The sequence below is a fragment of the Harpia harpyja genome, chromosome Z (genome assembly GCF_026419915.1).
Source record: "Harpia harpyja isolate bHarHar1 chromosome Z, bHarHar1 primary haplotype, whole genome shotgun sequence".
NCBI classification, from domain to species: domain Eukaryota; kingdom Metazoa; phylum Chordata; class Aves; order Accipitriformes; family Accipitridae; genus Harpia; species Harpia harpyja.
In genome coordinates this window covers 76,892,899-76,906,222 of record NC_068969.1, presented here as the reverse complement: position 1 = coordinate 76,906,222, position 13,324 = coordinate 76,892,899, and the positions used below count along the sequence as shown (strand labels likewise).

The 13,324-nt window shown below is 38.1% G+C and overlaps 1 protein-coding gene across 1 annotated transcript in view; it reads right to left on the bottom strand.

Annotated features, from left to right (window-relative positions):
* TMC1 (transmembrane channel like 1) overlaps positions 1-13,324 on the bottom strand; it is an 85,032-nt gene that overhangs the window by 31,534 nt on the left and 40,174 nt on the right. Inside the window, exons 6-9 of the mRNA XM_052777179.1 lie at positions 12,959-13,049; positions 11,608-11,689; positions 3,992-4,098; positions 2,620-2,718 (exon numbers count right to left, since the gene is read on the bottom strand). Of these exons, the coding sequence (XP_052633139.1) occupies positions 2,620-2,718; positions 3,992-4,098; positions 11,608-11,689; positions 12,959-13,049 (379 nt within the window). The remainder of the gene's footprint in view (positions 1-2,619; positions 2,719-3,991; positions 4,099-11,607; positions 11,690-12,958; positions 13,050-13,324) is intronic.

Genomic DNA, 13,324 nt, shown 5'->3' with positions numbered 1-13,324 from the left:
AAAGAGGGGTGAGATAAGAATATTGGTCAAATGCTTTATCGTAATGACCCTTGAGAGTCTGATTTTTTTTAAGTTTGAATTATATCTGAACTGTGAAATATACAATGTTAAAACTGAATTCCAATTAAAATACATCAAAATCCAAAACTGTTTCTCTTTGCCATGTCAGTAAAATGAGTACAATTTTAAGCACAAAAAAGCAAAAGATATGTTGAGCTCATCTTTTCTTTACTGTCTTAAAGATTTGTGGGGTTTGGGGCTTTTTTTAGGATGAAATAATGTTTGCTCATGTGGGTTCATTTATTTGTAACTTACTTGGTAGCATACAAGAACTGCTAGCAGATGAAGGGTACTATTTCCTGTGCTGCTTAATTAAAGATGGTATTGTCTTCAGGGAGTATTTGTCAGTCTGACACACCTCAAGAAAATTCTTTTTTCCCCTCAGTATTTCACAGGATCCATCTCTTTCACTTCCCTATTCTGTGTTTATTACCTTTGCATTTGCTCCTTGTGTTAACTGCTACTCTCTTATTTACGATACTTTCTTCTTCAGAGCTGTCAGATCCTGTTTCTGACAGTTATTATAAACTTCCTCTCTCTTTCCACCATCTGTCTTCATTCATCTTTTCTCAAATATGTTTCTCTTTAAACCTTATTCCCATTTGCTGTGTAAAGCTCTTCCAGTCTCTACTCTTTTTATAAAATATCCAGGTTAATATGATTTCTTTTTCTCCAGTATCTCCCGGATATTTTAATTTCTTATTTTGTAATGTCATGATCTAACTTCCCAGCTACATGTCTAGATGTATTCTTACTGTCACTCAAATACACAAGTCCTGATGAACCAGACACAATGTCATTTTATGCAGCAGTCATTGCAAAATGTTACATGCATGGCCTTTTAGAAAGATCTTTCTATCCTTTTGTATCCAAAGAGGGTCCATCACTTTATGTGGCAAAATAAAGAAGTAATCTGTTCACTTTGCATACCTTTATAGTCAAAAGACAGACAAACATTGTAATTTCTACCTATTATTTTGTTATTTTCTTTTAATTTGGTTGTCTATAGTTAATAAACCTGAAAGATTTGCTTATAAATGAGAAAATGGGTATATCCAGCCAAGTTTTTTCTGATGTTCTGTCATCTTACAACATGATTCTTCCTCCACTGATAGCTGAAGATTGAAAATAGAGCTAAGGAAGCTAAAAAAAGGACCAAAATCTGGCATCATCTGAGTCTCCACATGCAGGTATTAAGCCACAAACTAAGGGATCCTCTTTGAGATCTGCAAGTCACAAGATTAGGGGTCTCTCCACCCCTTAACCATATTAAAAAATGGCAATATTAATGAGAAGCATAGACACCGTACCCTTTTTATGTTTTTTCAGGAGAGATCAGAGCTGGCCTCCTGTTGGAAAAGGGACAGGTATGAAAATCTGCCTGTGCCCCTCCAGGGATTGCCTGTGTAGAGCTTCACAGCCTGCACTGTTCTCCCCACTGGCACAGCTGGAATGAGACCTCACATGGTCCAAAGCTACATGGAGAGGCCACTTCAGATGAGTCATTCTGCAGACAGCTGGAGAGTCTGAGCTGTAAACTGGAGGAACCTGTGCCTGAGTTTATTTTTCCAAGAAATGGGTCTGCTTTCAACTTCATATTCTTGCTTGCTGTTGCTAAAACCACTCAAGTGCTAAAACATACATGTATGCATAACTCTCTAAAAGTCTTGGTACTTCTTACAGAAGGGAAAGAGTGCAGCAGATTGAGGGAGAAATCACACTTAGTTCAATGGATGCTGCTTTGATTAATCTGAAGGAAAACCTTAACTAGATGGTTGCACCCTTTCACAGGTGAAGAGTACCTTTTGATGACATTGACTGCATGCCATAGAGAAACCTAACAGCCTTCTAAGCAACATATTGTAATACCAAATTTATAATCAGCTGACTTTATGCAAAGTTGTATCATCTTTATATAAAGAGGCCGACTATAGAGACTTGCCACATGCAAAATTAGATAAAACTGTTGTTTTCAGGAAGAAAAAGCAGTATGACATATACCATTAGCTTGTCAGTACAGGAGGTATAGATCCACATGATAGACTGGGCATCATATCAACGGTAAAGAATTAAGACATGCTTCTCAATATAGCTAAAATATCTGCATATTCTGTAAGACTAAGAAAAACTAAAGATAGAATTCTTTGTTTTAGAAAAAGGCTACAGACCACATTATTGGAATTTCTTTTCTTTTTTCTAATTCACACTACATCCTCAAATTTGGAACCATAATCATATAAAAACAGAGGACCAAATTTACCCATAAGAAAGGGAAAGTCAGTGCCCAGGGATCTGAATCCAGCTTTGAGACTTTTTCCCATGTGTCTTTGGATTGCTACATATACTGAAAGTGCGTGTGGACATTGAGCTTCATTATATGTTTTGTCTGAAGGAAATATCTATACTCAGAACTTGTGAAAAATATATGTAAATTAATTATATTGCCATTTCCTCCTGAAATATTTCATATTAAATTTCTGAATATTAAATAATGAAATAAAAGCCCATAATAATCAAATAGTCATGTGAATATACAATATTGCAAGTTTATGCACTTACACTAAAATCCCAGAGAGTAGCGAAGTTCATAGCACTTGCTTCTTCAGCTCTTGGGACAGTTTTTCTAGGTAAAGAGCCATATGGCTTTCCCATCAAAGCCTGGAACCAAAAAAATGACACCAATTTACATTTTAAAGCAAAATACCAACAAAGGGAAGGGACGGTGATCTGTCATTTCTTAGGAAGACTTCTTTTATGCTCCTGAACTCCTTAGTGAGGATGACCTACTTCTCCAATTCTTTTGATCACTTCTCACATTAATGATTGAAACTATGCTTAAAGTATACATTTATGGTGTTTTCTAAATTTAAAGTGATGTTCCACTAGTATCAATGGATTGTCAAACTGTGCCTCCTACATTCAAAGGCAACACAGAAGTCCAAATTCCTCTGATTAGTGGTGTTTGTCTTACAGACAAGACCAGAACATTCATTTTTCTTGCATTATGGATTTTATTGGGTTTTTAATTGAAATGTATGGGAAGATGGTACGGATTCAGGTTTTGGATTCTGAGAGTCCCACTGGTGCTGGCGAGATGCTTGCTCAGCCACAGTATATGTCCTCACAGGGTCCTTTCCAGGCTTTACCCTGAAAACTCTTGAGCATTTTCTCTGTTTTGCCTTCAGTGGAAGATGGGTCATACTATTGAAATGCTGTACTAGTATGCTGTTGGAAATTCCTACCTAACTGTTTCCCATCTGCTTACTAGAAGATAAGTGAGAGGATGTGGAATAGTGAAATCAAGGAGATGGCACAATACTTTTAATTCCATATAAGCCCTCTTTTTAGAAAGACAATATGGTGGCTCAAAGGAACTAGAAAAATATTATATTTCACAGAAGTGATTTCTACCTGAATTACACCTTCTCTGAGCAGCAATATTAACAGTTATGCTGCACACAGTGCAAAACATGAGAGGCCCCTCTCGTGACTTTACAGCCCTGTTGGGCCTTATCAGCATGTGCGTATTAAAGCAGCTGAAAAGGATTCATGGTGCCTCAGAGGCCTGGAGTGTATCTTTCTATTGCAATGCACATTTCAGTCAAGATACTCCACTTGGTTGCTTCTTAGTCTCAGTTCCTCTCCTTTTCTACACAGGAAAAAAAAGTTTAGCACCATCCCAGACCCTGGACAAACATTTTCAGGACACAAGCCTATATACTTTTTTCTGTTGTGTCTATTTGAAGACATCTCTCTGTAGAGACAGCTGTCCACAATCAAAGCACATTTTGACAGCCTTAGTATATATTATTACTTTTAAATGGAGCATAAAGAGATTACAAATTTATTTAAAGGTCCAGTCCTATGAAATCTCACTGCAAAGACAGAAATTCACATAACAGTTCTTAATGGTAATTTAAAAAATTCCCACCTCAGGCACCATTACAAGTCCAAAGGTCAGTCCAAAGAGAATCATGTTTATCCCATACATCCAGCGCAAGAATATGAAATAAGATGCTACTGATGAGCCAAAGTGACCTATGAAAACATGAGTTGTGAGAAAAGGGTGGATAAGTTAGTCCTCTTATGTTATTTTACCTTAAGATGAAGATGCTCAAAGTTTATTCGAAATAAATAAAATCAGGGGAGGTTTTTTATTTTATTACCATAATTCTAATAACTTTTTTCCAGATTGCATACTAGCATTCACTGACCTGGCAGAGAAAACAGAAACAAAAAATAAAGTATTATTTATACAGAGTATTTAGGGTCATGTAAAAGCTGTGATATTTACTAATATTAAATCCTCTAACAGCAGGATTCAAAGCAAATTACTTTTTTTTTTTTCCCCTCGTGGGGATAGTCTTTCCAAGGGCACAAAATACTTGTAAGTGCTGTTGCCAGAGTGCTCACCAGAGTTGTTCACCAGGGGACAACAAAAAGATCTGTAAGTGTTTGTACCTTTTCTTTCTCTTACTTTGCTATTTACGTGTTCCACCTGCACCCAGGCGTGGAGGCAGTCCCATCACCAGGTGCACAGATGAAACCTTGGACTCCACTCACTCTAGACCCCTGACCCAGACCTGTGCGAAGAAGAGGAGGCTGCAGGGGAAGCAGTGAGCACTAAGTGCCTGATTTGACCAACACTCTGCAAGTCAGGCCAAACAGAAATAACAGTCCAAATTCAACCCCATCTTGCTGCAGCATAGCTCTGCTGAATACAAGATGGCTGGCAGTCATGCTCATCTGTCTGTCAGAGTTAGCAAAATACCAGATTTCAATTCCATTACTAGTCAGTCACAGGAAAAAAAGTGACCTTTCAATAGATTTTTCACACACAGTTTAGTTAAGGAGCCTGATGTGCTCTGATGGCAAATAATAAGAAAATCTCTCTGTTCAGAGGAGATTACGTTGGTATTTCCACACTGTTTTGCAAGCCTTGTATCAGATTCTTCCATTCTGTAAAATAACATTAACATGACTGGTGCTATTTGGGGCGTGTATATGCAGAATTTACTATAACAACAAAATCAGTAGAAAATGTAATACACTTAAACTGGTATAACCTCAGAGTATAAAGAGAGACTGACTAGTAAGAGGTTTTTATCAGGACTGTGCAAAGGGAGGAACAAACCATTCTGTCAAGGATTTCAGCATTTCAAAATCTGCTTTATTCACAGTTCAGAATGGAACCAAAATTTTGAAATTGTTCATGAAGAAGTAGTCAATCTTAGTGACCTGCATACTGGGAAGTCTAGGTAGAGGCATAAAGCAAGAGACTTTGAGTTAGTTAATCTGGCTGTGATATGCTGATTACCCAATTACAACCCAGCTACAGCCTGCAGGGATGCTATGGACTCAAAAAAATGGAGTGCAGGAAATTAGGAAGATTTCTGATTTCAAGACACTTTTGATACTGTAGACCTCTCCATACCACATTAGGTTTTTTGCTCGAATCCTAATATCCCCATTCTTTTGGGAATGGTTTCTTTTCGTGCATTGAGTTATAGTTCTTGTATCAGTTAACCTGATGAAATTACTGCCATGCACCCATCTGGAACATCTGCATTAAGGTAGTGTATTGGAATTACACGCATCAGTATAGTTATTGCAAGTCACAATGCACAGACTGTACATGGGCTTCATTCCTTTTCACCAGTGAGGCAAGAACAGCAATCTCAAGTGAAAAAGCTTAGCTGGGGATGAGGATAATTTAGCTGTGGATGCCCTTAACCACATTTCCAGAGTGGGTAGGTCCAAACAGGGGGGGCAACAGGGAACATGGAAAATGGTACAAACAGCCTGCACCATCTGTGAACAAAACCAATCCAAGTTTCACCAGTGTCTTGAATCCACTCTGGGGTGCAACATGTTCCAGGTATGAAGGAAAGAGTAATACTTTAAAGTAGACTTGGCCATCTTTTCCCACATCCACAGCCTTACCACATTATGCATTGGCATGCAGATTAGCATGCACAGTGTAAATTTCAGCAGTGGAATGAGGAGGTTTGCCCTGTTGCAACACAGCAATGTGTGTTCCCATAAAGTCTTGTTGCACAGATATTACTGAATGTCTATTCTGTAGTGAAAAGAATCATCTCTTTTCTAAATACAAATACTTCACATATTTATCAACTTCTGTCTCTCTTAAAATCAAAACCCCAGCAGCAGATTCACCTGTTTCCATCACAAGGATGCAGCACAGCAGAGCTTGATGCCTGTTATTCTGAAGCTGAGCTCCCTGTGCTAGAAAGGACTCTCATCTTGAAGCAGGGAGCCTACCTGAGATAGCCCAGCACTTCATGTTGATACCTGCTCTTTCTAGATAGCTAGCAGCCTGGAAGAGTCAGACCCAACTGAAGAGGGCTGTGGTAAGAAGGGCCCTACTATTTATAACAGGGACCATTATGAAACTAAGCAGAAATTGAAGATGAGTTTTCTTGGAGGGTTTAAATGTAGTTAATACTTTCCTTTTTTCTTCATTCTATTACTCTCTTTATTTCTTTATTCTTTTATTTATTATTATTAAATGACATTGTTGATTATAATTTTCACAGGAAGGAAACCTCTTTCAAGAATTTTAGTATCTAAACATTAACAACCCCCTGCTGCCAGTCCCTAGGCCCATCAGAAATGATCTCTGTATAAAGTTTAAATGTGTCGTTAATGCAAGTTTGTAGTTTAGGACCCAGTATGAAAAATTTAAAACAGGGGTGTGTCTTCTCATGCCAATATTAATAATGATTAATAGTTAATAATATTTACTTATTTTTCCTATACCTTTCTATAGCATATCTAAGGCACGTTGAATTATCTGACCTGATGTGGTCAAGGTGGTTCTTGGGTAACTACAAGTGGCCTTGAAATAAAATCAGAATTGGTTTTTCAAAGCAGACCAGAGGGTTTAGGTTTACCTATAACATTAGCTGGTCTTCTTTGATTAGTCCAACCTGCCCTAAAGAACCCCTTTGTTTATCGAAAGTATCTTCTTGAAGTCTGTTTAAACTTTCCCATCAAGCCAAAACTATAGTAACAAAAAAAGCTTGATAAAACTTGTGATACACCTTGGGAGTTCCCAAGCATACCAGCACAACTCCAGATACAGAGAGTTTGTTCAGTATGAAGCTTTTTCTTCCCAGGTCTTTCTAGGGTATAAGTAATAACCCAAGGAACTTTTCAGTTTGGTAGCACTGCCAGGCACATGTGTGCCACTTGCCCCAGTCCAACACATTCTTCATTTGACCTCTTTTTTGCCAAAGCTATACTATTTCTATTAACTTTATGTGAATTTAGCAGTTCTGTTGTTGTGGCAGTACATCCCGCCCCCCCCATCCTGCCAGCAGGAAACAAAACTTCTCCAGGAAGGGAGAAGGGGAAGGAAACCCTGGAGGCCACAGGTTGAAATTTGAACTGGCCAGTCGAGATGCGCCAGGTACACCAAGGTGACCCTCCTAGCCAATAGAATTAAATGACCACAGGTCAGATTCAACAGGGGTATAAATGGGGTCCCGCCGGAGGACACGTTGGCAGTCCTCCTCGGAGCAGCGGGTCTGCAGTCGGCAACTCCCCCTCGGGCCAGGGCACCGCCCGAGGTAACTCCTCGAGGGAGAGAGCCCTCAGCTTTTAGGTGAGTGATACACGCGTTTTGAGCCATCACTTTAAATCTTGGGAATTCTTAAGTCAGCCGTGTAGTATTAATTCTCTTTACATCATTGAGCCTGTGATTTTATAGAATGTTATCGGACTTCTAACTAACTTTTGCTGAAGAATAAATCTGAGTTTTAACACCTGTTGGATTTGGTTAGTCGTGCATCCGTAACAGTTGTTCTCATAAAGTGTGTTTATTTCAATGTTGCTTTTCCCATCAAGTTTCCTGCATCAGTTGGCAGTGGTTGGCTCAGCTACCTATCCTCTTCAGTTTGCGTGAGAGAAAACTTTCTATATATCTAACATTGTTTTACCAGTCCAGTATTTTCTTTTGAGTCAAGGAAATCTTCCCCAGTACTACCTAACTGATCTTTTACCTCTATACAGGACCTTAATTCACTTTTCATTTGCAATCTGTGTACAACCCTGGCTTCGAGAATGGACCAACATGTAACAACACTACAGTATAAACATCAGGTTTTCTAAAAAAGAGCCTCTATTACATGTTAACTCCTGAACTGCATCACAAAGAAGACAGATCTTTGCCATTCTATTAATATATGGCTTGATCTCCTTTGGTTTGTTGATCCTTTAGATTTTAAAGTAGGTATCATGATAGTCCTACATTAATTCTAATTTATAGGGCAAAAATTGTTAGTGCTCTGAAAGTGTCTTCTTTTGGATGAGTCATGCTAGGTTGCTCAGATGTAGTTTTTTAGAAGGACTGAAGAATAAACATCAGTGTTTCTCATCAGTCAGAAAATTAAATTTACTTCCCCCATTTTCTACTGTAAACAGTTACTGCCTTGTTTGCTTGGGATTTTTTTACAAAGAGCTCACTTTAAGATCAGAAAATGCAAATCATCTTCATGTAAGAGCACAGACATGACTTATGCTGAGAATTTAATTGGTTGGAAGCTAACAACTGTAAAGGTTTGCCAAGCATAAACTATTCCCTCACACAAAGGTATTTAGCCAAATGTAGAGGTTTCCTATACAGAGTAGTCAGCACATAATGTCAGGCTTTTGTTCCATTCATGCTCCTGCTGCTTACAACTTCTTTTAGCCGGGATCAAGCAAAATTCAAACAGAGCTTGAAATTTCATAAATTCTTGCCTCTCTTTTAGGTGCTATTGGCATGACGTCTTGTTATACCCTGTTAATGCTTACACTTCTGTTCTTAGTGCCTGCCTTTGGAAAGAAAATAGCTCATAGCATAGTATTAGCAGTGATCATGGAGGATTATATAAAGGTTATACCCCTAGGTTTTGGGGGGCTAAAAGGCTGTTCATCTGACTATAATCTTGTCTGTTGGAAGGAGCAGAAGCTACCCATGAACATTTCATTTTCAAACATGTTTAACTGGTGAATTAAATATACCAGATACTTACCTGTGTGCATGCATGTGTTCTGGTGGAAAAATTACCACAAAAGAAACATTAGTTTAAAAACACTAAACTATGTAGTGACATGGAAAGCAGTTGTACAGACCCAACTCTGTGGTGGAGAACTGGGCAAGCACATTTTGCATCATCAGATTTCCAAGAGTGGTCTAAACAGCCTACTTTACCTGTCACAATCTTACATAATTTGCTGCTTGTGTCACTGTACTGTCTTCTCAAAAAATGAACTGTCATGCAGACAGTGCTGCCTCCAATTTCCTTTATGCAATCATATTTTGCCACATGAAACTGCAGCCTGTGGCAACTGACATCACTAAGGACGCACCACAAACAATGCTGTCCAACAACAGTATCTTTTTAAATATTGATCCTGGTGTCCAAGTCCAGTGTTCAACCACTTTCTTCAAACACTCCTCAGTATTTTGGGTGGACTGAAGGATCCAGTGGCTACATGCAAGTTTGTATTGGGTCTGGCTGAGATGGAGTTAATTCTCCCCATAGCAGCCCTCATAGTGCTGTGCTCTCTATTGGTAGGTAGAAAGGTGTTGGTAACACACCAGTGTTTTGGCTACTGCTGAGCAGTGCTCGCACACCATCAAGGCTCTCTCCAACATTTGCCCCCCTCACCAGTAGGCTGGGGTGGGCGAGATCTTGGGAGGGGAAGCAGCCAGAACAGAAATGGAGGATAACTCTTTACCTTTTACTAAACTTGATACAATATGACCAATGTAGTACACGTCCTAGCTACACATAAATTCAGATGACACCTAGGTTTCTAGAAAAAGTTGAAGCAGCAGTCTTTTTGTCTCTGTAACTCAATGTATCTTAATCTCTACTCTTCCATTATACACAGAGTAGCTTTTTTCCATTTCAATTTCCCTCACTTCCACTTTTGTAATGTCTAAAACCCCCTTTTTTCTGGGACTTGGCAGCTTTAGCAGTGTCATCATTAAGATGTCCTTGATCTTAGTACTACAAATTCACTAATATGACGTACACACGAAAAGCTACTGCTTGGATTAACCAGAATCAAATATATTGTGACTTAAAATTATTTTCCTTAGCAATATTTCAGAGCTGTTCCCTTAAAATCAAGCCTTATTCTAGACTACAAAGTTTTGGACCAAACTGTGGTTTAACTTCTTAAATTACTAATATTCAGAGAGAGCATTGTTTCTCCAAGTAAAAGCAACTGCAGCTTGCCTTAGCAATACTCTGAACAGAACAAAAAATAATAGAAAAAGAGTAAACTTCACAATTTTACCTCCTGAGATTATGAAAAGCTACTATCTCACTGTTATTTTTGGACCTTCCAGGTGACAGCAAAAAAAAGTTACTTATTTCAAAAGAAAAAATAAATAGATATAAAGGCAGGGCTGCAAAAATTATCCTGTTCTATTTTTGCATTCTGATTTTATAAGGAAAGAAATGTGTCTGTTGGAAGCTATTACCAGCAGAACAGCTTGTGCCAGGACTAGTCCTTTACAGAGGCTTGCAGAAATGTTGCTCCCACAAAACCTCAAGAAGTCTGTTATGTGTAAAGACCAGTAAAAGACCACATGCATCTTGCTGCTGAGTTTGATTTTAACTACACATATGCAGCAGTTTCTTTCTAAACTCCACCTCAAGTGAGTAGATCATCTGTTCAGCAGTCTGTAGACCATATGTTTAAGGACATTATGTAAGTTCTCTTCAATGGTTATTTTGCAGTCCGAAACTTCACAATTCATAATTTTCCTGTTCTTCTACTGTTCTGGTTATTGTCTTTTGATGCAACCCACAGCTTCTTCCAATGGCAACTTCTCTAAAATCAGTTTCCATTGCACTTTCATCTGCATTTCATCAGTGGCAGAGCCTCACTCAGGTACCCATGCAGTTAAGCCAAATTTCCTTCAAAGAAAGGGCTGCAGTTTGAATTCAACACTGGAACTGAAACATAAAACTGACTTGTGCCCAAAACCTACTCTCAAACATAACCATAGTACTTACTACACTGTTTTGTTTATATTTATGCCTAATATAAGGGGATATCCGAGACCAGTATTGTTTTCTTTGTGTTGTATTACATAGTTGAAAATGGAGAAATAACACTAAAATACCTCTTAAGTAAGGCTCAAGATGATGCAAAAACATCGCAGAAATAATTATAGTATAAGTACAGACCAAATAAACTGAAGGTAGGCAATAGCTAAATCCCAATTCTGCTTTTCTAGGATTAACTTAAACACTGGCTTCTGACCTGTTACCTGTGTATTGAGGATTTTCATCTGTAACTAACTAACTAACTAGTATAACTAACACTCTCTCAAGGATATTTTCAACTAGCTATAATATCAAGCTCAATAAATATTAATGAAAAATAAATACTCATTGATTTTATACTACACATTGAATACAGACATGTATTTCTAAAGTATCAGAAATAATTTACCATTCTGGCATGCATCAAGAATACGATACTAAATACTATTCTTTATTACCTTCCATAAGTACTTACTTTCAATCTCCTTAATTTTCATTTCCCAGGGTATGCAGGCTGTCTTAAAATTCTCAAAATCTCTTTGAAATTTCATCCATTTCTGAAAAGGGTCAAGATTAAGAAAAACCACCATCAACTCAGTGCCCAGATGCTCAGTTTCCCCTTGAGCTAATGTAACCCCTCAATCATTCACAGTATGCTTTGGCAGAGCTCACTGCAATAGAAGCACTAGCTTATGAAGAACCTTCTCCTTTTGTTTGTTCTGAATGTGTCTCTTACTGGCTTTGTGTGAAGTCCCTATTTCTGCCACAGGAAGAATGACTAAATAATCCCTTCCTTTCATGCCATTAATTTTTTTTACAATTGTTTCTGAGAATTTATTTTGTTATTTCCTTTGCTATTCAAAATTCAGATCTGGAGCTCAAGCTGTGTCATTTAATAACAATTACTCTACCCAGTAGTTTACCTATTGGATAAGTATAACTTCTGTAATTGAGCTTCCTGTGCTCAGCTGAGTTTGAAAGCCTAATTATTTTTTTGTGAACATTAGTGTTTATGAGATGTGACTACACAACTGCTTGCAGAAAATCCAGTCTAAGTAAGGGTAAACCTGGCCATAGCAAGTAGTCCTGCCAAATTTTCTTAGCATCATTCTGCATCAGCATTTTAGTTTGCGGCAAAAGTGTGCTTTTGAAGTGAATCTCCCAAGCCATCCCAATTTACCACACTACGTTTGCACTGTAAAGCAGTGTCAGAGCAAAAAAATAAGTCAAAAGATGTACTTGAGGAATGTAATTGAGGAGCGTGCTAATCCACGTCCACCGCTACTGGGTATTTAGTCTTTGGGACCACACAGGACTTAGCCAAAGAAAGACCTGCCAGAACACATATTGTGTGGACATTAGGTCCTCAGCAACCACTGTTTGGCCTTTCAGTCACAATCCTACAGAGCCATATTGCTTCCTAGGATATACGTATCCCTAAAGTCTTGGCTCAGTGGAGATGTCTACAGTATTTTTGCTGTGGGGCAAAAAGACACTTTTTGATCCTTCACAGAGGGCTGTCTGAAGGAAAGGACTGAGTTTTGGATTTGGTCCACCGAAAAACCCAGTCCACACCAAGAGAAATTAACTTTCACAAGATAATCTCTTGCAAACTCTTGCAAAACAGTTGATTTTTGTTTTGATGACAACTCAATCAAGCTGTGAGCTTTCATTAGAAATCTTTTCATGTAAGAGCAGTGGAAATAAAAGTGTTAAAATGCAAAGAAAGATGAGGAACTCTATTTTGGAAGATGGGTGCATATGGCAATAATCTGCAAAAGGCTCCCCATTTGCATTACATGAAGTTAGTGAAATAATAAATTTACCTTGGTCATCATCACTTTGTATGCATAGAATTTTTTTCCTTTTCCTTTTCCAAGAGCACCTTCAAACTTTTCAACAAAAAGCTGGCCTTCCCTGGAAAATGAGGGCAAAAGAGAGATGTAGATGATGCTACGGTAAATTTGTTTTTGTGTCTACCATAGCAATGTAATTTTTTATGTCTTCTAACTCGTCATAGTTTTGTATAATCTTGTTCCCTTAGTAATGTTTAGGAAGAAAAGCTCTGAGATTTTGTATTTCACAGAAGACTAATCATATGCAGTGAAAACAGAACACGCAGCTTCTGTCATTTGCTCTAATCCAAATGCATTTGGAGCTCTGAGATCTGCCTACATCCAGTTAATGTTACC